Source organism: Drosophila montana, unplaced genomic scaffold (assembly GCF_035044405.1).
Source record: "Drosophila montana isolate Dmon_TW-CO22-7 unplaced genomic scaffold, ASM3504440v1 contig_3581_1, whole genome shotgun sequence".
In the NCBI taxonomy this organism is placed as follows: domain Eukaryota; kingdom Metazoa; phylum Arthropoda; class Insecta; order Diptera; family Drosophilidae; genus Drosophila; species Drosophila montana.
Window position 1 is genome coordinate 520 of NW_026998465.1, and position 24,694 is coordinate 25,213.

General features: G+C 39.0%; 2 protein-coding genes across 2 annotated transcripts; both read right to left on the reverse strand.

Annotated features, from left to right (window-relative positions):
* Positions 1–526: 526 nt before the first annotated feature.
* On the reverse strand, positions 527–1,923 carry Cpr31A (Cuticular protein 31A). The gene is made up of 2 exons (XM_064692381.1): positions 1,912–1,923; positions 527–1,633 (listed from the first exon to the last, which is right to left on the reverse strand). Exons 1-2 carry the CDS (start codon positions 1,921–1,923, stop codon positions 599–601), a joined length of 1,047 nt encoding a protein of 348 aa, XP_064548451.1. The 3' UTR covers positions 527–598.
* A 13,926-nt stretch (positions 1,924–15,849) lies between these two features.
* obst-B (obstructor-B) lies at positions 15,850–22,031 on the reverse strand. The gene is made up of 6 exons (XM_064692382.1): positions 21,991–22,031; positions 21,757–21,813; positions 18,560–18,782; positions 17,858–17,976; positions 16,139–16,535; positions 15,850–16,081 (listed from the first exon to the last, which is right to left on the reverse strand). Exons 2-6 carry the CDS (start codon positions 21,794–21,796, stop codon positions 15,919–15,921), a joined length of 942 nt encoding a protein of 313 aa, XP_064548452.1. The 5' UTR covers positions 21,797–21,813; positions 21,991–22,031; the 3' UTR covers positions 15,850–15,918.
* Positions 22,032–24,694: the final 2,663 nt, after the last annotated feature.

The window sequence follows — 24,694 nt, forward strand, 5'->3', positions numbered from 1 at the left end:
TAACAGGATAAACAGTTTTATATATAAATATAAAAAAATTGGGTGCCAGTAGCTTCGTCTCCGAGATCGAATACCGTAAATATGCAGAGGGGCAGATTTAGCGAATCAGCTATAGATGTTGATTAAGAGTACTCAACGTCGATTAGCATAATTAACTAACTCTTTTGTTTTCCGTTTTGTACAGAGTATATAAAACGGCAATTTAATTTAACTAAACAATAAGGTACCATATTATAAATATTTCTATATTTAATGGTCGCTTACAATTGTCATGGGGCTTATTACTTACAATTTCTAGTATGCAAAATGTTTGTATATAAGACTCCACTTGCAATGGATAGATGACACTTATTTAATATTCTTCTTTTCGTTACTCGCTATATTTTACCACTAAAAAACCAACGAATAATAGTAAATGTTTTTTTTTTGAGAATAATATACTTGAAGTTTTTCACATGGCATGCTATATGATTGGGAAACATATCCCCGGAAGAGAAAGGATTGAATTAAAGTAAACAAGTTGGGCTACAATTGTATACACGGCTTTAATCTCAACAAAATATATGGAATATTCAGGTGCTTAATGATGGATCACAATCTAAGCAGACTTGTTGTCCTGCTCTTTGTCCTGTTCGTTAACGGCAGCTGGGGCAGCGGTGGTGCTGCTTGACTCCTGGGCGGAACGCGCCTCCACCACATCGGAATCCGAATCATCGGACGTGGCGACAGGGGCTGGTGAAGCGGATGGGTAAGGTGGGAACTGCTGATCCTGTGGATAAACCTGCTGCTGCTGTTGTTGGGCATCAGAGTAATCAACGGGTGCTGGCTCCTGATCGGGCTGACGTAGTGCTTCCACAACTTCGCTTTCCTGTTCGGCACTACCCTGCTGTTGTGGCTGGAACAGCTGCTGCTGTGGCTGGAACAGCTGCTGCTGTGGCTGGAACAGCTGCTGTGGATGGAACAGCTGCTGTTGTGCTTGTGGGTAGTATATGGGTGCGGGCAGAACACTGGGTGCAGGAACAGCAGCCGAGGACACAACAGGAACTGGAGCAACAGGTGCCACAACGGCAGTACGGGCAGCCACCACAGGCTCACGCTGCACCACCGCGTTGAAGCCGTTGATGTCATCGGCCGTGTAGGTTACCGTACGCTTATAGCCATCGGCATCAAGGACGCTGTAGGAGCCAACCACATTGCCGCCGTCCCGGCTCTCCACTTGGCTCTTAATGTCGCCGGTGAGGGAATCATGCACACCATACGAGAAATCGTAGCGGGGAGCCGACTCCAGTTCCACTTGCTTGACGACCGGAGCCAAGGGCGCAGCAGCAATGGTTTTCACAACGGGTGCAACAGCAGGCACAGCCGCAGGAGCCGCAGCATACGTTCTCACAACGGGAGCAACGGCCTTAACGAAGGGCGTGGGCACAGCATAGGACTTGGTATAAACCGGCGCTACGGCCTGCTGGTAGAAAGCGGCAGGCGCAGCATGGTAAACGGTAGGAGCTGCCTGGTAGGTGGCATACGCAGGATGGAAGCCGGAGTAGGTGGCTGCAAAGCCACCCAAGCAGCAGCCGGTCAAAGCCAAAAGCGACAGAGCAGTCAAAAACTGATGATGAAAAGAAGAAGACAAAAGCTACAATTATAGAGGTTAAAAGTAACAGATAAAAGTAAAATAAAATCTTGGGCTCAGTTAATGCAAAAGAAAACGAGAAAACGGGTGAATAAATTTAAAATCGAATAGATGGAACTATGCAGAAATTGTATCCCGAAAATAATGTTATCCAAGCTTAAAGTGCGTTCCTTTCCGAAATTGAATAGGTAACTTATCATTTCGCGGAATGCAAATGGTAATTGGTAACGTTTGGCTTTTGTCTGGCTGACAACCTATTTCTAGTAGATCTAGAAACTTACTTTGCTTGCCATTTTCTTGTTAGGTTTTCTTTTCTATTCAATTTAAAAGACGGACACACACGTGTATCAACAAAAAAACACACACGCGGGCGCAGAGAATGGGCGAGTTTTAGATAGGTAACCGTCGCGACTGTTCGGGCTTCGTCCTTAGTCGACGTCGACACTTGGCGTTGTGAGCGACGCTTGGGTAATGATGTGGTCCGGGCTGCGTGCATGTCACTTTATATGGAGCAAGCGGATGCCTAGAATTAGCATTGCCATGCCCACAGACACTGTCCAGCTGCACCCACACGCTGACAACGTTCCAAACCGGTAATAAGTACCAAAAGTACACGAGCATTAAAGTATCTCATAGATACGAGTTGACAATTGTGACAATTGCGAAGCAAACTGGTTTCGTTTTGGGTTTTAGCTTTGTTTTCGGCTTTTACAAAGTTCGCTTTAACTATGGTTTGCTTTTCAAGTTCGACGCTATCGGCGCTTCCTTGTAGGCCTATTGACAATTATTTAATTAAGCCGATAATGGTCAACAATGCAAACTGCGCTCTTCGACTCCCTCCATGCCCATTGCCCATTCAAGCATCCCCCAATCAGCGCATGGCTTACATCACATTTTCAGTTTTTGCACTTGAAATTCAAAATTTACTGCGCTCAACTTGTCAACCATTGTCTACCGTTGAGGAACTGTGCACCCCAACCGCTTCCCCTCTCAGCCAAGCCAGTTCAACACAGCCTCTGCCTTTGGCTCTGGCTCAAGTCAGTCTTGCCGTTAGGTGATTTGTCCGTCTGTCAACACCTTTAGCTCTTTTTTACCTCGCTTCTCGTTTGTATGTCAGCGACATTTGCTGCATGAGTTTCAGTTTCAGTTTCAGTTTCGGTTGTTATTTTTTTTAGGGAATGTATTTGCTCCATTTTCGTGCTGTGTCCATGTCCCACATGCCAGCATTTTGTTTACTTACTTGTTAATTGTTGTATTGTCCGTGTCTTCACTTTGGATATGCCAACCGTAACGCAACCGATACCATAAATATCTTTAAGTCAGCTCAAGTTTAATCCATTCACAACCAGCAGAAGGTTTGCATGCTATGTAAGAAAAGAGATATCTTTGAAATACAACTTGATCTTTCATATTCAAAACACACCAATTTATTTCAAAGGTATCTGAGAGCTACAAAAATATTTCCTATTTAAGAATATTTCAGATAAACCAGTATCTAAAAGTTGCAAATGTATCTGAAATATGCAAAAATATATATTTGAGATGCCAAAGTATATTTGAAATACAAGTTTTCTTTCACATACAAAACACGCCCATAATTCTTTACGCGGCTTTTACCAATTCTTTAATGCAGTTCTTTTACCTTTTCTGTAGAGAATATTTAAATTAACATAATACTCATTAATGTATAAACACAAAACATCTGAGGAAAATAAGTTCTGAGCTTTGACATACTTATTGGTGTTCAGCATGAAACACTTCGATCAATGGGCAGCGGCTTTTGCCTTCGGGTAGAATTAACAATTAACCAACCTAATTGGCTGCAATTTTAATTAAAAATCGGATACATTAATCACAAAAGATTGAAGGCTGACCACAAAAGGTTTTTCTAGCATAAGGACGCATACAAAAAAGAAAAAAAAACTGTCAACTCATTTATTGGTTTAAATCTAATTAAACAACAAGCAAATTCAAGGAATTTGGAACTTATTGAAGTCGTCATCTCTTGTTCTATAGGCTTTTTTTCCTGTAGACACCTAAAAGGCGAGCGTCGTTTCCATTCAGTTAAAAATTAAAAGTGCGTAAAGCGTTTATAAGTGGATTTCGTGTCCAACTCCGGAGGTTGATGCATTCTATTTTGCTCGAGCATTAAATGCCAATTACTGCGTTCAGGCACGTAGCCCCGGACCCATAAAGATGCGTAGGCAGGCGGATTCAATTGCTTGCAAAAATATGTGCGAGTAAACGGTATAAGATGAATGGCATATACTACTCGCAAAAAGCGAAATGTTGAAGGCTTGAACTTGAACTCGAGTTAAAATGACTGCACGCAGTGTGACAAAAATCATTTTAAACACATTACGCATAAATCGAAATCAATCTCTCGGTTGGCCCGAAGTAAAAAACAAGCGAAGAAGCTAGGAATATAAGAATTAAAGGGTGTAATATAAACTAGCAGGAATACTCTAGTTAACAAGGAATTTGTTGAGTTGTCGATTCTAGACTTAGTTATTATTTATAAGTATTATTTTTATTATTAATATGTTACATCTCTTGCAAGCAATCAAACACATCACTTCGAAGAACATTATATCAACAAGGACAAGCAGCGAGGATAACCGAAGGCTTTTATTGCCGATATCCTTCTCTTAATGAAAGTGGACTTATATAAAGAAATATAAAAGTGGACAGGTCGAATTTGAAGTAATGCGAAAGCCATTCCGATGTGGAGATGGGCCTGATGAGGAGGATTTTTAGTGGGTTTTCAGTTCTCTTTCTTTTATTTTGTCCTGCGTAAAGTTGCCGTTAATGATGCCTCCAGGCAGTTCCATTTAATGGCAACGGCGAGAAGCGGAAATTGTGGTAGCGGAAATGCAACGAATCAAATAGGAATGTGACGAGTGCAAATCGAGTATATTCATGGATACCGTAGACACTTTGACATTTGACAAATACTTAACACTATTTGCCTGGCTTAATAAACTCGTTTTCGTTGACTTTGCCGCCACAAACGGAGGGGCTGGCCGGGCAGGACAGGGTAGCGCTCATAGATGCTGGAATGCAATGAACAAAAAAAAACCCAACCAAGGACCTTGGATGGGGACTGGGGTCTGGGGCCTGGGGTATGGGGTATGGTGGCGGCCAATGTGCTGTGTGTCGGGCTGTAAAATAGCAGAGATACGAGTACGGCGGCAATGATTGATTGCACGTTAAAGCTCGAGAGCATCACATCATTTCCTTTTTACACTTGACAGGAAATGCATTTTTAGCTAGCGAAATGAGCAACGTGTGTATCCGAGGAAGAGGGAGAAAGAGAACGAGAAAGAGAAAGAGACAGATAGCGAGAGATCAGCGAGATATACAAAATCACAGCAAGTGGCGTGAAAAGGTAAAAAGTGGGCGACAGTTGCTGCAAATGCATTCAAAGGCAGTTCCACAGACAATTTACACAAAAATCAATGTGTGAGAGACACGTCATTGAGCAAGGCATCCAAATGGAAATGCTGCCAAGGTACTCTGCTGCAATTGCGACATGCCTTTAAGTTGAAAGCCATCCATGTCAACAAACAGGAACTGTGCCAGACTCCATTGCCTCTGCCAAGGAATTTAAGCCAATTAAGTGTCATGCGTTAATACCTGCTCAGATATCGATCAAAATTTCCCATTGACAAGCAAATCCAAGCTCATAAACACCTTTCCGCATTCTGTGAATGAAGTATTCATCGTGGAACTATTGAGCGCCATAATTGCCAGTCAGCTGGCAAAGACAAACGACCCGAGTCGAATCGCATGTATGGCAAACATTTTGTCTGTTGAATAGCTCCGCAGACAATGGGGGGCAACCCCCACTCTCTGCTGTCCCACACGTTCGCTCAACTATACAGATTTGTTTGTCGCCAATATGCCGGTCGAAATAATCCATCAAAATTGGCGTTGAAACGGAAATCCATATGTGCGCAGTGAATTAACAGCTTGTTGGCGGAATGGGCAAGACGAAGAAAAACATAGTTTTGCACCTTTGCAGGCAGCTGAGCACCTTAGTCGAGAAAATGAAAAGCGAACAGTAAAGATATATTTTATTAAAGCCTTTTGTGATCTTCAACTGTTGAAATAGTTAAGAAAAGAAACAGAAAAAGCCAATCAACGGAATATTAGACTGAAATAATGAGTTGGAACATTACATCCGCAAGTGTGACAGGAAACGGTCGTACAAAATATATTTTGTTTACCATAACAAAAAATAGATTCAAGCTAATTTTAAAATAACATTGTCAAAACGCACTTTCCACTTGGATGGTGAATGCGAATTGAAGATATGGGCGAATATCTAGCCTAGTCTGATGCTTAAAACTTTTCAACATGCAGACCATGCAGACAAAATTGGATTTCTGATGCGCTGCAACTTAAAAATTGTATTCTATAATATCACCCTATTGAAACCAAATAAGACTTAGAACTACATGCATTGACTAGACGTATTAAATTATCGAGCTGTCCTTATTACTACTTACACCCTTTCACTATTTTGGTATCTCTCTCTCTCTCTCTCTCTCTCTCTCTCGCTGTCTGTCCCTTTTGTAATTTATGTAATGGTTTATATATTTATTTTCTAGTATTAAATACAAGTTTCAAACTTTTCGAATAATTTATTATTTTTCTATTTTATTAATCAAGCTTTCATCATTTAATTAATAGCTGATGGAAAACTTCAATCAATCAATCAGTCTGAGATACAGAAAAACTAAAAAAAAAAACAGGAAGAGAATTGATAACACAATGGCATAAATATTTTTTGAGTGCAAGGAAAGATACAAAACAATTGGAATCCCAAAAATCAAGAAGCAACATAAGCATAAACCACACAGTTTTTCATAATTTTATATGTACTCTATTAATTAATGCGAACAAATATTAAAAACTAAATAAAAAACAGACAGCATCAAAAACACTATAAACAATCAAACTATTTATAATATGAATCCTAAAAAAAACTACCATTTAATTAAATATAAGGCATATGGTGTTACAATTAAAACCTTTTATTATTAAATAAAAATGTTAACACAAACAATGAAAATTATGTTTTTTAGTTTCAAGGGAAGAATAAGAAGCAAATTTTGTAGAGCTCCGCCCACGAATTTGTGTCGATCTTAAGACCAGCGACAATTTTTCATAGACACAAACAATGAAATTAATCAATTTTGGAATAACGATGCGATTAGAATCAAATGGCGTCAACGGAGTCGGGGCAAAGAATTAACTTCGAGTACGCCACACGAACTTGGCAGATTTATTTCCAATGATATATGAATGGTAGATATTTTGTTCTGCCTACCGTCGACGGCTGAGCTTTTAAGATTATGCAATAAAAAAGAAACCAACAAAACGAATGCGATGCCGAGTGTCGACTATCGATGACGGCTGGTCAGAGGCGGAGGCGGAGGCGGAGTCGGAGTCGGAGCCGGGGGGTGGCAGGCTGCGACTTTGACGCCCACACACAACGAGGGCTAATTATAGGGTTGCTAAGCGGATTTCGTTGCGTATTCGTTTCTATTTGTTTTTTTTTTCTTCATAGACTGATACTTGTTTGTACTGAGAATAGAGTTGAGATTGGTGCCAAATCGTGGGCAAGTAAAATACTCTGGTTGAAATGTATAGATTGACGTAATTTGATCATAAATGTATGTGTCCTAATCGGTTTTACCCGACTTTGCACGGTCCAAGTTTATTTATCCATTAGTATGCTTCGCCTTGCCACCTCTTTTCCGCTAATGGATATCCTATTCGCATTAAATGAAAGCTATTCTAAATTTGATTACCTCCCATTTATCGACCTTGGAATAGATCGGTATTTATCGATTTCGGCAAAATGGGGCAAGATATCGATCTTGATATTGAATTTATACTTTGTATATTTAGTTTTAGTGACAGCTTCATACAGACAGGCAGGCGGCTAGACCAATGGACGTATATCGTTAGATAAACTAGGAAGTTTAAGCTAATCACGAATAAATATACTTTATTCTGTAAAAGATGACTGTTTACTCATTTTCTTTGGGTAGCAGGTCATTAAAATCGGATGCGTTCTTAACGCTTTTCTTAGACAAAGCGTATTTTTATTTGCCACAGAATATTTTGTATTTTAAAACCGTGAAATAACAACGTGCCTTTGCCCGTTTGCCTGCTTAACCCCATCGCACAGCACGCATCCCGTATAATGCATAACGTATCCGCCCCGTCGACCAGGTGTTTCTGTTAAAGTGTCAACAAGTTGACGATGTAGGTGTCGCTGACAAGTTGCCTGCAAGTGGCTGCTGACTGCGCTGCCCGAACAGCATGAACAGCGGCAAGGTGTCCTTTAATTCAGCCACCCACGTGAACTGAGGAAACAAAACAAAATCAATATGCAGAATAGTCAATATTTGAAAATGCAAAAGTGCAGTGATTTCCAGCCCATTGACAGTCGATTTGGCGTCTGCCCTTAACAGCAATTGTTTGACTATTTGCTGGGCCCCCTCTTAAGAGTTCCTGTCGCAGATTAAAGTGCAGCACAGGAGCAGCGCAGGATGTCGACGCCGGCCCTCGAGTGGCATCCAAGTCCAAGGGCCCTACACATTTTTAGGCATTAGCAAGAAGTGTGTTGTAGTCCTCGTTCCTCGTTGTCTGCTGCACTTGGAATGTCAACGGCATTGTTCAAATGCGCCACTGCAGCCTCTGCGAGGGCGTGGGAGTCGACGTGGGCGAGGGGCGTGTCTGTTGCCAGCCAGACGCAAATGCAATCAATGCTCCCACTTCTTGTTGTTCTTGATGTTGAATTTGATGTGCAGGTTGTTGTTGATGTTGTTGCTGCTGTGTTGTTGTTGTTGTTGACGCTGACACTCAAAACAATCAGGCAAGCCAAAACAGCATGCATGATGTGTCAGACATCGCGCTCTGCACTTTTTGCCAGCACTTAGACGCCTTTAAATATGCAACGTTGCCAAGTGTAGACGCACCAGGAGCAGGTGCCACTTGGACAATGCACAGGAGCAGGGATTTGACTCTACTAAGCATTTAAGCAAAACAACTCAAGTGGCGAAAGTCAAATCAACTCCTGGTGGTGCCGCAATTCCCCACATATTCTGACAAAATTTTGATTTTCACTTAATGGGAAGAACTTAAATGATTACCAAATATTACAACTTTAAATATAACTAAATAAATTAGTATTTATTGCGTACAGAACGCGTAGTTCGTAGTAGTTTTCCGTTGTTGATTGTTGGCTTTTTTGGTTATGGGTTATCAGTTATCGAATTTCGCTCAGTTTAAACCAAACAAAAATATTATTGTAACTCGCTGGAATGTAAGTAAATAAATTTAAAGTAATAATCTGGTAACCTTCTTTAATTCCCTAGTGCTAGACGTTGCCATCAAAATTATATTAGTTCAAATCATGTAAATGGGATTGTACATATGACAGTTGGGAAACATGTTAAATTTGAATAATTGCCGCCAATGCAACTAATGAGTATCCACAAATGATTTAAAAACCGAGAGTAAGAGAGTATATATGTTTGTGAAATGCAAAACTTTTCGTTGGTTATACTGAGTACCCCTGCTATACAAAAAACCATCGAAATGGGCAACTCAAACAAAATAAAAAATCGACAGCAACGCGCTAAATTTCCAGACCACGTGCATTTTTAAATACTCCCTGGTGCCTATTTAGGAAGTTACATTTTAAATATAACATATTTTTTAGTTTCAGACTATAAAAAAAGCACATGTTCAATGAGAACAGTGTACATAAATTTGTATTTAGTTTGACTATAAATGTTTTTTAAATTGTGTTATTTAGTTAGTTTGTTCTGCTTATAAGCCCAACTGGCTGCTATGGCATCTGACGTGAAATAATTCTCAAACTGATCAAAACCGAACATTATCTGTTATGCTCTAATCTGGTATGCACTGTATTTTTCAAATAATTTTTGCTGCAACATGCCAGTCCCCAATGCCCAAACTTTAATTAAGTAAAAATTAAAATTATCAATTACAAAATTAAAGAGGTATTAAAGAGATAAAAAATATACATATACACATATATAATTACTGATACATAATAATAAAATAATTGTCAGGTCCTTTGTGATCCTTTGAGATAAAAATTATACATGTACACATATATAATTACTGATAAATAATAATTAAATACTTGTCAGATCTTTTGGAATCTTTTGACACAAAAAATATACATGCACACCTATATAATTACTGGTGCGTTATAATTAAATACTTGCCAGGTCCTTTGGGATCCTGAACCGATCTGGCAAAATCCGTTAATTCCGCCAGTATTCCATCCATTCCTTTGTTGCTTGCTAGTTTCCTGTACTCACAGCACTGCACTCATCTATAGACCTTACACACTCGAACTGACGAGGATCCGCCCTGCAAGTCATAGAATCAAAATGGGTTCATTATTCACCAAATTCGTGAATGCAATTTCACTGATCACATGAATTGAGCAAATCCCTAAACGAAAATACCACGAGCAGCTTGTCGACAAATTGTCCCCCATGTAATTGCATGGGACATGATTTCGGTTCCTGTGGCGTCCACGTGGGGAGTGGACAAAGCACAGCAGAGTAAATTGCATAGCTGAATTATGACTTAAGGGCAATATTAACATGGAAATTATGAACATGGCAGCCAATGAAAAATGACAGCCGCCACACCAAAAACATAAGCTGGACAGCCAGAGTTCCGCTCGTCTAGAATACACAAATATGAAATACCCTGCCAAATACCTCTATTTGATATTTTTTTGTGTCGACATTCAGAGATTTCCGGGAAAGCTGATTTAATAGCGTAAAAAATTACAACTTAAATAAATATAAAATCAATGTTAAATAGATTACTTTATTAATAGAAGAACTCAATTGATGAATGAAACCTTATGTACTTTTGATTTAAGTTCTACAATAAACATATATGAGTAAAAATAAATATGCGCTCTTTTCCCAACTAATCAATTCTATTCCATATTTATTGACTACAGCAGTTCTCTTTTGCACAGCAGAGTATTAAAAAATTGAAATGTTTTTTTTTGATTATGGCTCCTATAATATTTTCTAATTCGACAGAAAATACGACACATTATATTATACTAATAAGCCCATCCTTTCGCAAAATTGTAGGGTATCAATAATACAAGGCTCTAAAAACAAATTGCAAAATCGGCTGAATGCAGGCACTGACTGCTCTGCCAAGGGATGCCAAAAACCAGCCTGACATAAAAACAAGAAAATAATTTTCATACAACAACAACAAATTTTTGTGATTTTTGAGCAATGAACCCAAAGGGTGCTCGCCACAAAGGATGGTGCAGGATGGTGGAGGGTAATACAAGTGCTCGTATTTGGGTGAAACTGTCCGAAAATTGCGCCGCAGCGGGGCATTCTAGGACAGGGTAAACATTGACAGGGATTTTGGTCGGTCCTGGTGCGGGTTCTGGGCCTCGGTCGGGCTGTCAACTGGCCGCACGCATTGCATATTTGCGGCGTTTAGAGAACGAAAACAATGCCCAAAACGAGAAAAAAATAATAACAAAACTATGCTGCAATTTTATATATGGCCCTATGATTTATGCCATCATCATAATAAATTTATGTGATTTATCTAAGGAGAAAGAAACTTTTTTTTATGCTGCGGTAACTGCAGTAGTTAAATTGTCTGCACTTTAATTGAAATGCAATTACTCCAGCTATGTGTGTGTGTGTGTGTCAAGCCAATTCATAACTTTTTGACAATTTTAGGTTGGCATTTGGTTCGCCAATCGCTTTAAGTTATGCAAAGAGGCAAAAAATTTGACAATTGGTTAAAATTTATTTGGAACATTATTTATTTTGCTGGGAAACGACTTTCTCTTTAGCACATTAAGAACAATTTCGCAAATTGCTGCTCCCGAAAAAAGAGTTACATAAAAACAAACAAAAAAATTAAAATATACAAAGTACGATCAAAATTAGTATGACAGCACATCAATTTTCAGGACGTGAATATATGTGTATCTCTATGTACACATTTAAAGTATTATCGAATGAATGAATGAAAGTTCCTAAAGATCCAAATAATCAACTGGGAAACATAGACTCGCTTTTAGGGCACTTTCGCCACTCCCTTCTGTTTTATAATAAAGTAAACAAAAATCCGTTTTTGGAAAAAATTTCAACTAGTTTTAAAAAAAGACAGGTAACTTTAATTATAAAAACTTACTGACGAAAGTCCTACTCCTTGGTATTCATTATCAGCAGCATAAGTAACCCAAAATATAGAAAAACAATTAAATCAATTTAAGACAGGGGTCTGGGACAAGAAGAGTCTAGCCAATGAACTGAATTTAGTCAGCCAAAATTGTGCTGAATGAAGCTGCCAGTTGTCTGGCATTGAGTCTAAAAGTGTCCAAGACGAAAGAAGTTTGCCAAGACAGCGGCTGCTAAAATGAATCAAAAGAATTTCAAGTCCAAAAACTGGCCGATGACGGGCTTGTGAATATGCAAATGAAGCTGGCGCTGGCGCTGGCGACAAGATGCGTCAGGTGTGACATCCGTGGAGTCGGTTCATTAAACTTGGGCTGCCCGAAAGTGTGCAGCACTTAATTAGCCAACTGTGTGTGAAGACCCGACAAAAGTTTAATGAACTTGCTGAAGGAATAGCTGGGCGGTTGGGTGCAATGGCTGAAATCAAAGCGTTGGGCGCAAGGACACCGCCCCAAGGCGTCTGCACAAATTAGTTACAGAGGCAAAGGCGCAAAAAGGATATGCGCAAGTGGTCAACAATTACGAAAGGCAGGCAGGCTGGCAGGCAGCGAGGCAGTCACGGAACGGGCAAAGGCAAACTGGCAGCAGCTGCTGCAAAGGGCCTCAATGAATGACATTTAATTATTTCATCAAGTAAGCAAATAGCCCAAGGAGCAAACAATCAACTTCTGCCCAGCGCAAGGCATTGGCACATTTTTTGCCTTCTTTTTTGTTTTTGATGGGAGCCCACATTATGCTGTTGCCAGACACAACCATCAGCCATCCGAGCAGGATGCTGATTCAATGCCAGGACAGGGCCTTAATTTTGGGCTGAGCTCAACACCAAATTGTTTGCAATTCATGAGATTATCCCAGGACACATCCTTTTCGACATAACAAAGACCGTTGACTTTTGAATCAAGCTCTTCTATACTTCATGCATTGTCTTTTTTTTTGCTGCCCAGGCGAATTTTGTATCATAATCGCAAAAGTCTACTATAAAAGATAACATTGACTCAAAAATTAAATTAAAACGTAAACTAATAATATTTCGAATCACACTTTTTGGTCCAATCAACCAACTATTTAAACGATGGATATGAAACTCTTCGCAACTCTCGTTGATTGTACAAATTCCTACTTATAAATTGATGAGTCAAGTAATAAGGCTGTGATGCTTATTTTTACAAATCCTGAAAACCTTTTTTCGCAATTGCAGAACACTCGCGGGTCAAATTTTCGAAAGCCCCGACCGAAAAAGAAGGTTAATAGATTTGTGCTGTCCATTGATCACCGTTCAGTCATTCAGTCAGACATTAAGTCAGTAAGGACAAACTATTTTAAACATATAGATGGTGTTTGAAAAATCAAACAAGCGGTCAATTTTACTCAAAAGATTTTTTAGCCTCTGAGACGGCATCTTCAGGCGAACTGTCTGATCATCTAAAATTTTAATTATGAAATATTACGAAATATTACAACTAATTTGATTTTTCACATATACTTTACCATCTCAGGGTGTGAACATGTGGACACATTTTTCAACTTTTTTATGACACACGTTCTTGCAGCCTATAATTTAATTTTTGCCTGCTGCTTATCTTAAGTCGCCTTCCTGTGGTCAATCCATCAATTAGTCAACTCACGCCAGCAAACTAATTATGCACTATGACAGTCAAACTAAAAAAAAAGCAGACACAAAGAGAATGCGTCCCCAGTTAAGTGCTCGACGCACAGCATAGACAGCATAGAGTGAAGGACAGCTTTAAAGGACCCTGGACAAGCTGGGGGCAGGCAACTATCCAAACTCGTCGCCGTCGCCGTCGCCGACGCGATTCTGCTGTCTCTGACAATTACGCAAATTGTTGTTGTCATTATGTAAACACTTGTTAATGTCAAATTTGACATTTGATACGAGTTGCAAGTGGGTCCCAGCGTGTGTGTGTGCGTGTCTAAGTGCCTGTGTGTGCGTCCAGTCTGTCTAAGCACACACACACTCGCATTGGCTCGCCAGGCAAAGACAAAACCGAACCTAAGCGACTGGCTGAGCGTGCGGCTGGAGCAAGGAAGGGCCTGTCGCGGCGCAATATGTCAGCCAGCAGGTGTGCTCGGACATGTCCATGTTACACTTGATTAAGTAGGCGCTGAGTTCGACGAAATGCTTTTTAGATGACGCCCTCAGCAGCAGGTGCTCTGGCCCCAGTTTCGATTCGCTGGCGTGGTTGAGGCAGCGGATGAGGAAGTGTTGGCCGGGTCACAGAACGTGCCAAATTATTGACAGCGTGACGCCAGCTTGCACGGTACTCCGAGTGTTTGCCCTGTGACTGTTGGGCAGCTTTGGCTGGTTGATTAATTAGACGCCAAAGGCAACTGGCTAACAGTTTTCCCTGGCTCTCATGCTGGTCATGTGCGTGCGCCAGTGACCGCGTCATAAGTCGCCATTCATCGGGAGGCGTCGAGTCGAGTCGAGTCGAGTTGAGTGGAATCGAGTTGTTCATTAACACCAAACAAAGATACAACCAACAGGCTGGGCACGGTCTGGCGTGGTTGAGGGCTTTACGCCTGTTTTAACACTCTTTGATGCTTGGCTTAAATTGTTTAACGTGGACCCATATTTGAAGTACGTCATTAGATGGAGCCATCGATTCTGTTCCCATTGAAACTTTTCTTATTATTTCTTCACTATATAAAATTCATTTTTCAATAACTTTGGGGCTTAAAATTCGCTCGGTGCGAAGTGCAGGGCTTAACAAGAGTATTCAAATATGTTTATGCACCAAAAGGCAACGTGAAATTTCTGCAAATGATCTTTTTGTTTTAGAGATATGCATTAAAAACTAGGATAAATATCGATATTTATCGATTTTGTTTAAGTGGAGCGCTTGGAAAAAGTTAATCTGGCTTGCGCAGTAATTTAATTAATTGAACTAGGAAATAATTTATTTAGCTAAGCACGCAATAAAGAAAGTCGAATTTAAGCATTAAAAAATAGTTGTCTTATTGTCAGATTTTATTCCCCTGCATATTACCATCGCAGCTTGAAATGATATTGGCATCATATTACCTCAATTTCTGTATCAATTTATTGTTATCAGTTTATCCTCTTACCCATTGCCAATTGTCCCCTCAATGCAATGCATAAACAAATGCTTCCACAATGCCAAGTGAAATGTCTTATCGTCGTCTGAGATTTTACTTTGCTACTTAAACAATGCAATTTACGATTTGGCCTCCATCGCGACACCCCTCCCCCCTTCGCTCTATCCTTATTCGCCCTGGCATTGGCCACTGTAAATCTCGTCTTTCAACTGCTCGCAATTTTCACAATACAATTTCGATGCGTTTTATCGAATGCTTCTTGTCTGCCAAACGTCATACACATGTCCATAGTGTCTGTTGAGGGTGTGTGTGTGTGTGTGCGTTGGCTGTTTGGGTGTGTCAGTGTGTGTGTGTGTGTGTTCGACGAGTTGTTGCTATTTTGTTGCATACTTTTGTGCATGCTGAACGGCAAATTGAATTTATGCGCTGCAGGCAGCACCAGACACACTTAAAACTCCAACACGAGAGGGAGAGAGAGAGAGGAAGAAGGAAGGGCTGCATTGATTTTCTCCTTCTAAATTGGGGAGTAAATGGGAGTACATCCCCTTTTGGATTGGGATCCTGCATACAAATCCCGTCATTTTGGCGGCGTCTTATGTTGTGCTCGCTAAATCTGAACGCATATTGAAGTTGTCGTTTTTATGGGCAACATTGTAGTTGTTTTGCAAGCCGTCTGTGGGAAACAGACTGGAAAATATTTTTTGGCCTCAGCTCAAGATATGAGACTTATAGTTATAGTTAAGTTTATCATGATATGTATGGCTAATAAATTTCCTGGGTAGGCAACTTAAATTATGTATCTATTTGCTTAGTTACATTTCAGTATAAACTAATGACTATTCAGAATTGATATGATACTTTTATTTGTTATCAGGAAAGACAAACTTAAGATTAAACAGTCGACAATTGGACCAGCTACTCCTCCTCAGGCTCCTCCTCCTTCACCACCTTCGGCTGCGGCTTACGTCTAGAGGCTCCACGCACACGCGCTGGCCTCTTGGTGGTCGTTGACTTTGGCTTGGGGTTCTCTAGTTCGTCCAGCTCGGCATCAGTTAAGCGATCCTTATACCAGTCAGCACTGAATTGAAAAATTCAAAGTTATTCTTTACATTTTGCTCGACTCGGCAGATCTTACCAATCTGGCACCTTGCGTGCCCAGTCGCAGGTTTTGTTCTCCTCATCGAACACCTGGCCAAGTTTGCAGCCATTGCGACGTGGCAGATCACCGTTCACGCAGACATAGAAGAACTGGCAATCGTCGGGATCCGCGTAGCGAGGATGTGTAACGGCAATACTCTCGTTCACCTTGGGGCACGAAAACTCGAATATGTCCTCCGACTTGCAGCCAGTAACGCCCACCTCATCGGGCCAGGTGCAGATGCCAGTTTTTGGATTGAATACCAGCCCAACAGGACAGGTGATCATATTGAATTGCCCATCGACGCAGAAGTAGAACTTGTCGCAAATCCCGGGCTTCTCATGACCAAAGTAACCATTCTTGCGTGGACAGTGCTGTGAGGGCTGTGGAGTTTCTGCGAAGGCAAACATTATTTTTATGAGATTGAGAATTGTTTATAGTGACTAAATATGAAGCTCACTTTATGCTAGCTTCTTTCCATATTTTTATTTGTTTTTAATTGCTCTGGATTTTTTCCAATTCAAACTAAACTTAAATGATTTTACAATTTTACGAACTTTTGCAAGTGCCAAAGCCCATATTAAATTCTCTTTTTGTTAACGATTCTTTTAAGTTTTTTCAGTCTTTTCAATGCACTTTATACCCGTATTGCTGTACTTTCCATATGCTCTCGTGCTTTGTTACTAAATATTCCAGTTTGCAGTGTCCAAGGCACATTCCTTGCCGGCACTTGTTTATGCTCTAAACTGAAAGTTTACTGCCCGAGTAGTTTGCCAACAATGCAACATACTATGAAATGGTCAACTGGAAGCACATATCTTAGCATGACAAACTTCCTGTGGGCCAACGCTGGGCACTTCCTTTGCATGGGCGACCGGAGAGCGTAGACTTAAATAGATTATGAAGAGTGGTCCTTACATAAACGAAGGTACTTTTGTGTGAAAAACTGGACCCATATGTTGGGCAAAGACAAAGGTAATTGAAATTGCTAGTCGGCTCATATAAAGTGTGCTAATTGCTTTGATGGACGAACAATTATTTATTTAAATTTGTAGATGCTATGCAAAATAAAGAAGAGCTCTTAATTGCAGAAAATACAATGGCATATCAAATGAGAATTAAATGGAGTTCAGAGAAAAGATCACTAATTGGAAATTGGAAATAGATTCGCATTTAAGCCTCTTTGCTTTGAATACTCTGCAAATTTGCTTGAAACAGATGTGAAAATTGGCATCAGCTGTCATGCAGAATACTACCGAAAAGCCTTGAGGCCACGTGTCGCCTGATATGCCCATATAAAACCTTACTGAGCGTGACAAAATAAAATAATAAAATACCAAATAAAACGAGTCTACCAAGAAATAGCTGAAATAAAATTCAAACAGCAAAACAAGAGCCAACTCTAACCATACCCCCAACCCAGAACAAAGACCTATTGACGACAACAATTTGGGTTAACCACCTCGCATGCCGTTTGCATAATAAATAAGTATTTTTTCCTCTTGTGACTTTTAAAGCAAAAGTACGAGTAACGAGCAAATAAGTGCGGGCACGGCTCGTGATTATTGGGTTGATTTTGGTCAGGTTTAAATTTAGCAGCAAGCGTGAGATTCCTCGCTGCGTTTGCCAATGAACAACACGCTCCGCATACTTAAAATAAATTTAAGAACCGAACTTGTCGCAGCTCCCAGATGGGAGCTCAGGTTTAATACTCACGCAGCTTGGAGCGCTTGCTGCAATCAAGGTTATATGGCAAATCACATTTCTCCTCGATGGGTGAGTAGTCATTGAAGACCATGCCATCCGCACACAGACGTTCCGTAGGCACGCCATCTCTGTAATTAAAAACAAAAAGGTTTATCAGAGAAATAAATTCTCATATTATATATACTTATCAAATTAGCTTGTCTGATACAGTGCTTAGCTTTAAATAAGGAACAGAGTGTCTGTCGGTGTATGTCATCCTTTAACGCGCTTAAACTTTATATATTTTTTATGTCCCCAAAGAGCTAACACATTATTTGAATCAATTCATATTTCAACACTTTTCGAGCACGCCTGAATCATTGATTTCGCTCACCTGAGGCCAATGGCGCGAAAGATGAGCAAAGCATATTTATTCGCATCATTTGCGCAGAGGAAGCATTTATCCCTCAGGAGTTCAAAGTGATACGAAAATGGGTTGGCTAACGCCAAGGATAAATATAGATTATATAGTCTTTTAAATGTAGAAACTGGGAGTAAATTTTTAAATATTGATATCTACTTAAATATTTACAACATTTCGTAAATACATTAAAAAAAAATTAGCACCACTATTTATATAGTTGGCCCTTGCTATCTTCATATATTCAAACTATCAACTGTATTACTCGTAAATTCGGACCTTAAAGTTTTATTTAAGAAGCCGTAACTTACAGGCACGCATAGTATTTGTCGCACTGCTTATTATCCGGATAGAAGCCATTTGGCTCTGGGCACTCGTCGCTGGGCTCATATTCCTGGGCTTGCTTGCGTTTTGGCTCCTCTGCAGCCTCCTGAATGGGATCACGCGTCCTTTGCGGCAAGTGGCGTTGGGATGGCGGATGACCAGCACCCACCCGGAAATTGCCACGGTCGCGCTGCTGAGCAAGCGTTGTTCCTGTGAAAAAAAAAAAATATTTACATAATATTAATATAAAATTCCACACATGAATAAATCGAATTGAAATCAAACTTTGAACATTGCACAATACCCTACATTTTATTTAAATACATATTGTATGACAATATTTAAGGCAGTTGGTAATATTTAAATGTTAAACTGCGAAATATATAACAGAGATAATACACATCCAATAGCTTCTATCAATTATTTTCTGTTAAATATTTGGTATTGCACGTAAATGGCCTTCGACTTAGTCAATAAAACTACACTAGCCTTGGAATCCGAGAACGTTAACAGGATCATCTAACGATTGTTGTTAATACAATTCGAAATTTATAAAAAAGTATATGGTACTATGTTTTATTGATTGAAGAAAGAATATTCCGAGAAAGTATTCAAAGGCACATGCCGGCCGGTAAACAACACTAACTACAACCATAATTTTGTTGAGTGCATGCGGCAGGTTTTATTATATATTTGTTTCATTTTTAGACGCTTAAAACCAGTTGTTCGAACTTAATGTATGCAGATATGTACATAAGTTAGCGTGTTTTGCTTTCGTACCTTATGGTCTGGCTGGATTGTGACATAGGGTAATCAGGTATGCGACCTAAAAAGTGAAAGTTACGTCAAGCATATTCATTGGTTACAGTTACAAATGCACAAAGTCAGCTGTTTTCGATTGCCAATCAGCTGTTAGAAGACGAGACAAAGACAAGGCAAAGTCCATTCACTCAATCATCGGAGCCATTGCCATGCCATGCACTTCCGACATGTTGCAACAACTTGCATACTTGAGGCACTTCAAGGTAAACCACTTTAATCAGCAACACTGCAAAAAACACGATCAAGGCACAGAAATACAAGAAAAGACGAATTCAATTAAATTTTCGAGCCGCCAACAATGCCGACAAGTTTCTGTCTGTTGGAGTGCGACTGCGAATGCGGCTGCCTGACATTCGATTAAACGTTAATAAAGAAACAATTCCACAGAGCAATTAGTGCGTAAAGTGTCAGGCAACATTTAAGCCGCCGCCGCAGCCGCAGTCGCCGCCAATACCAACAACAGCAACAGCACAAGCAACAAGAAACAAGTTGTTATAGTTGTAGTTGTTGTTGCCACTGCAGCTGCCGCTTGTCATTGAAACACGTTTCGTACACGACTTGGCCAAAAAAAAAATAACAAAAAAGAGAATATGAAGAGAAAAACGCACAAAAACAGAAAAAGTCGCTATGACTTTCGTAGTTGATTTTGGTTATACACTCTAGCCTAACGGTCGGCTGCGTTGGATTTGTCATCAGCTTTGCAACATGAACTAGTCCAGACTAGTTTTGTCCATAAGCTTTAAAAGGTTTTACTTATTCACATGAGAATCACATAGAAGACCGCTTTAATTTTCTATTTTCCTATTGTGTCTTTTGTTTATTGTATACATGCAAATATAATTAGAGATTATCTTTTACTATACTAAGTATTTTACTCTTTTAATTTGCACCATTTTTGCCTTGGCAAAATTATATTTTTTTATTTAATTTAACTGGCACTTTCTTTATCGTGGCAAGCAAAGAGTCGCATAGTCGTTGGCAATGCGGTTTGAGTTTTTTACTAGACCATCGACCGTCGATCTGACAGTTTGTCAACGAGTTTATCATAGAATCCCGGTTGCGACAACTTGCGCCTGTCCCCGGCCGCATTGACTTCGTTTCCATTCCGGTTAAACTAGATTAATTGAGTGCCTTAGCTGCCGTTGTGATGAAATAAAAAAAAATCAACGTTTTTGTGCCTTGTTTGCTTTCGTCAAATTGAATTCGAGTCACACAATTTTTGTGGGTGTCGAGCTGTCGTCACAGAAATAAATCGGCGTGGAACATGCGTGTTAAGTTCATTGAACAGTGAATGGATTAAAAATAAACAGCTTGCAATGCTTTTTTAAGTCGCTCATTGAACTGTTAATCAAGCCTTTTAAGCGTTAAGACCCAATTAATGTTGTCTAGACTGCTCTCTTGAGGCCAATTTTGTTGATATGAGAAGTGCGTAGAAGGGCGCAAGCTTTGTAGTTGAAAAACTGTGATATGGCAAACTAATTAAATTTAAAGGCTATCGATATAGATGAAAAGTTTACTAAAAATAATTAAGGGATGCTACACAAAATATAATAAATTCAATCCAATTTATTTTCGTTGCTTATGTTTTTTATTATAGGAATGTTAGCTTATTCTGTTGTTTCCAGCTATTTGCAATTCTGTACACAATATTGGCCCGTAATTAAACAAAAATTCCGTTTTCGACGCCCACACTCGCCAATTAGTTCGCACATTTAATGAGGAGCGGCGCAAACAATTGCCAATAATTTTCATGGCCATTTTAACATAATTACAAAATATGTTTTACACTCACAGATGCAACAGTTGCCTGCATATCAATTTAACTTTTGTGCGACCAGAAAATTAACAAAATACAATTTAAAACATATCGCACACTCGCATTTGGCCATTAAGGGTGGCAACAAATTTTTAATGAACCGCCAAACCAAAAATTTGCTGAGTGAACTGTTGAATTTCCGACTGGCAAATGAGCAACCAAAAACTATGCAAATTATTAGAAAAGCTTTGCGTCAAATATGAATTAAACGAAATAAATGCGTGCTGACACGTCTATTTATTAGCTGCCAAAATAGAAATATGTAAATGCTATTTTAATATTACGCGAAAGTTAACCTAAAACACGAAAAACAATCAAATTGTTTAAATTCTGTTGTCGACTGTTGAAATTCGCAGTTGAATTATGGTGTAAAAAAGTTGTTGCAACTATTAATATGCATTTACAATGCCAACGTTTCAGCTGGTGCCAAAATGAATGCTAATTGTTTGCGATGTTAAATTTATTTGAATAAATGTACTTGTTTTATGTTGACTGCTGATGCCATTTCATTAATTGGCGTCGGCAATGAGAGAAATTTCCACTTACCCACAAGCAGAGCAAATATGCAGATTTTCAGAGACGCCATTTTGTTAACAGTTCAACCTGTGCAAAGAGAAGTTTTTTACAAAATATGTCGCAAGAGTTCACTGGAGCTTAAGGCAGTTAACACGTATCATTTGTTAACACATATTAAAGCCTGGTTTCATAAAAATTTCCACGTTTCATGCACTTTGCAATGTTTCATTCTCATCTATTCCACGCCCAAGTTGCATTATTTACCGTTGCCGTATTCGTTGTGCGCACGCGTCACCGTCTCAGAGCCAACTGTTCGCTTTGAGCTTGCGTCGAATACTTTTTAAATGTGCTCGTCGACTAGTTTGTGTTGTTGTTCCTTTATACAACAACAACAGCAATAACTCCAAGCAAGCGAAGTTAAATGTGTTAAAAACTTTATGCAAAATGCATCTGACGTCGTCGGCGTCGGTGGCGCATACGCAATCACCAAAACCGGCTCTGCCCAGCATCGTCTGCAGCAAAGCTTTCGAAGCTTTTAGCGCTAAGCGGCAGGTCGCTTAAGTCGAGCTTTTATTGTTACCAAAAGCTTCAGAACAACTTGTCATCCAGAGTTACATTTAGAAGAACGCAAATTTTGGCAGATTTAAAGTTGAAAAAAATTAACTTCGAGCAATTACTATTGTCTAAGCTGTTTGTGTTTTTTATATTAGCTATATGTATATTTGTATATATTTATATTTGTATATTTGTGCAGTATTTTATCAAACAATCCAACTGGATCTCTGCGATTTTAAAGATTTTCCTTATGCCAATTAGCAGCAGAAATGAGGAAAATTTCTTTGGCCACACCGAAAGTTTGACTCTTTACAAACTTGTTTTAGTAGACAGTTTTCCTAGATTGCAACCAGTTTAAGCAAATTTAATTTATCAATTATCGCATATAATCCATAAATAATAACATTCAAATCAAGCTATACTAAAATGAAATGATGTGTGACTTTGACATACATATTTAGGAAATTGATTTTCATAAAAAGTCCAAGCTCATACATTTTTTTTTGGAAATTCATTTAAAAAGTAAAAAAAATCGCCATAAAACACATGTTATGTTGTACGACTTTATATATAAATGAATGTTTAACATTTAAAGTAGTCTCAACACCAACACCAATATTGATTAGGAAAATTACTAAACAATCGTCAACATATCGTGATGATGCGTTCGGAGGTTTTCTCTTAACTCTCTTCTCTTAAATCCCAAAAATATTGCACTGAGAGAATTATGAAATTATTTTCCAAAAACTTGAACAGAAACTATGTATGTATGCCAATACAAACAAACAAAAGCCAAGCAAATTGCACCAAGCCTAAAAGGAGAGCCCAGCTCTGTAAGGATTGACGAATACAACAAGATCCCGGAGCCAACAATTTGTACATGCTCCGAGAAACAAGAATGGAAATCCTACGTTGAAATATTGCATAGTTTTAACAAGCCAGCGCCCAAATGAGCGAATATGCCGAAATTTGTCAAAAGGCTCAAATGCCAGGACATGCCAGTATACTAGGTGCCTGTGGGTCCAAGACCTGGCATCGATGATTTGCATTTTTGAAATTAACTAAAAATTATGACAAAATGTGGCGAAACACTGTTCTGTGTTCTGGCTCCAGGTGTCATCGCCTCCTGCATACATATTCCGGCCATGTTTGCTGCATCATTATACAGGCCCAGTATTTCGTTAGACAGGAACTCCAACCTCCCGCTGAGCACACCCTGGAACTGACTTGGCTTGTTTTCCAGCTGCTTGGTTTTCATTTGCCTGTCATTTTGCGAATGAAATAATTGTAATTGTGACAAATTGTCTTTTTGTACTAAATGTGCTGGCTCCGGATATAGACCTCCAGAGCCAGGAACAATAACATTTAAAGCGTACCCAAATATATGCAAATTGTTGACTAAAATGCCAATGACAATATTATGTAAATACTTATGTGTAGATAAGTGATTATGGATTGAGGAGAAATATAAAATTGAATGCGCAAAATAAACTGTGAATATCTACAAGAGAACATTTTTTTTCTATATTTAAATATTAGATTAGATAAATATGCATACCATAACAAAAGCCAAAAAAAACTTAAGTATATGCAAAAATCTGATAAATCTTCTTTTACTAATGTGAATTTTCAGCCAAGTGGAAAAACTCAGGTTTAATATTTAAATATTTCCGTTTTAAATGATCCTAAAACATGCTAAAAAAAATACATACTATTAATACTTAAGTAGTTAGTCATGTACCTATTAAAATATTTCAAGATTATGTTAATACTGTACGGGTGTCAAAAAGATACCTCTGATAGTGGAAAATATATTTGTATTATCTGCTGAGTCAATAGTTTATTTAGTTAGTTAGTTATTTAAAATAATATTATTTAATTTAAGATAACCTCAAAGCTACCAGCATTGGTTAATCAATAAATAAATAAAAAAATGAATAAATACAAAATAAATAAAATATAAAGGCGAAGATCTCAGGGTCTGTGGCTCCTAATATATCGGGCTTGACTCTATAACTAAGAATATTTTATAAAATCTAAAAGAAAGTCTTGGTATTAACACACTGAATTATTGAAATCTTGACATCTTTCACACACATTCTGAAAGTTAAATGGCTTAAGGTCAAGGATTCTAGGACAGCGTTCCTAGTTAAAGGTCAGGGATACGAATTTGAATGCTGCAATTTCAGTCAAACAAAACTTAAGCCTAGTCCGCGTTGTTGTTTTCAAAAAACAGCTTCATGGGATAGGCAAACTTTATTGTAATTTTGGGCGGATTATGAAGCGCTTACACAAAGTAGCCCACACACAATGCGCCGACCATTAGAATGCCGAGCGAAACACAAACGTTGCACAATTTTGGCTCCATTGTCCCGGAGCGAGCACAAGAGTTGTCCAGGGCTGTCTCGTACGC

What these genes read in the sequence shown, in the direction of transcription:
- obst-B (XM_064692382.1), bottom strand. Translation starts at nt 21,796, where the DNA reads ATGGCGTCTCTGAAAATCTGCATATTTGCTCTGCTTGTGG. An exon ending in CATATTTGCTCTGCTTGTGG is followed by an intron (nt 18,783 to 21,756) that starts GTAAGTGGAAAT and finishes TTTTTTTCACAG; the next exon opens with GAACAACGCTTGCTCAGCAG. An exon ending in GCACGCAAGGTGCCAGATTG is followed by an intron (nt 16,082 to 16,138) that starts GTAAGATCTGCC and finishes TTTTCAATTCAG; the next exon opens with TGCTGACTGGTATAAGGATC.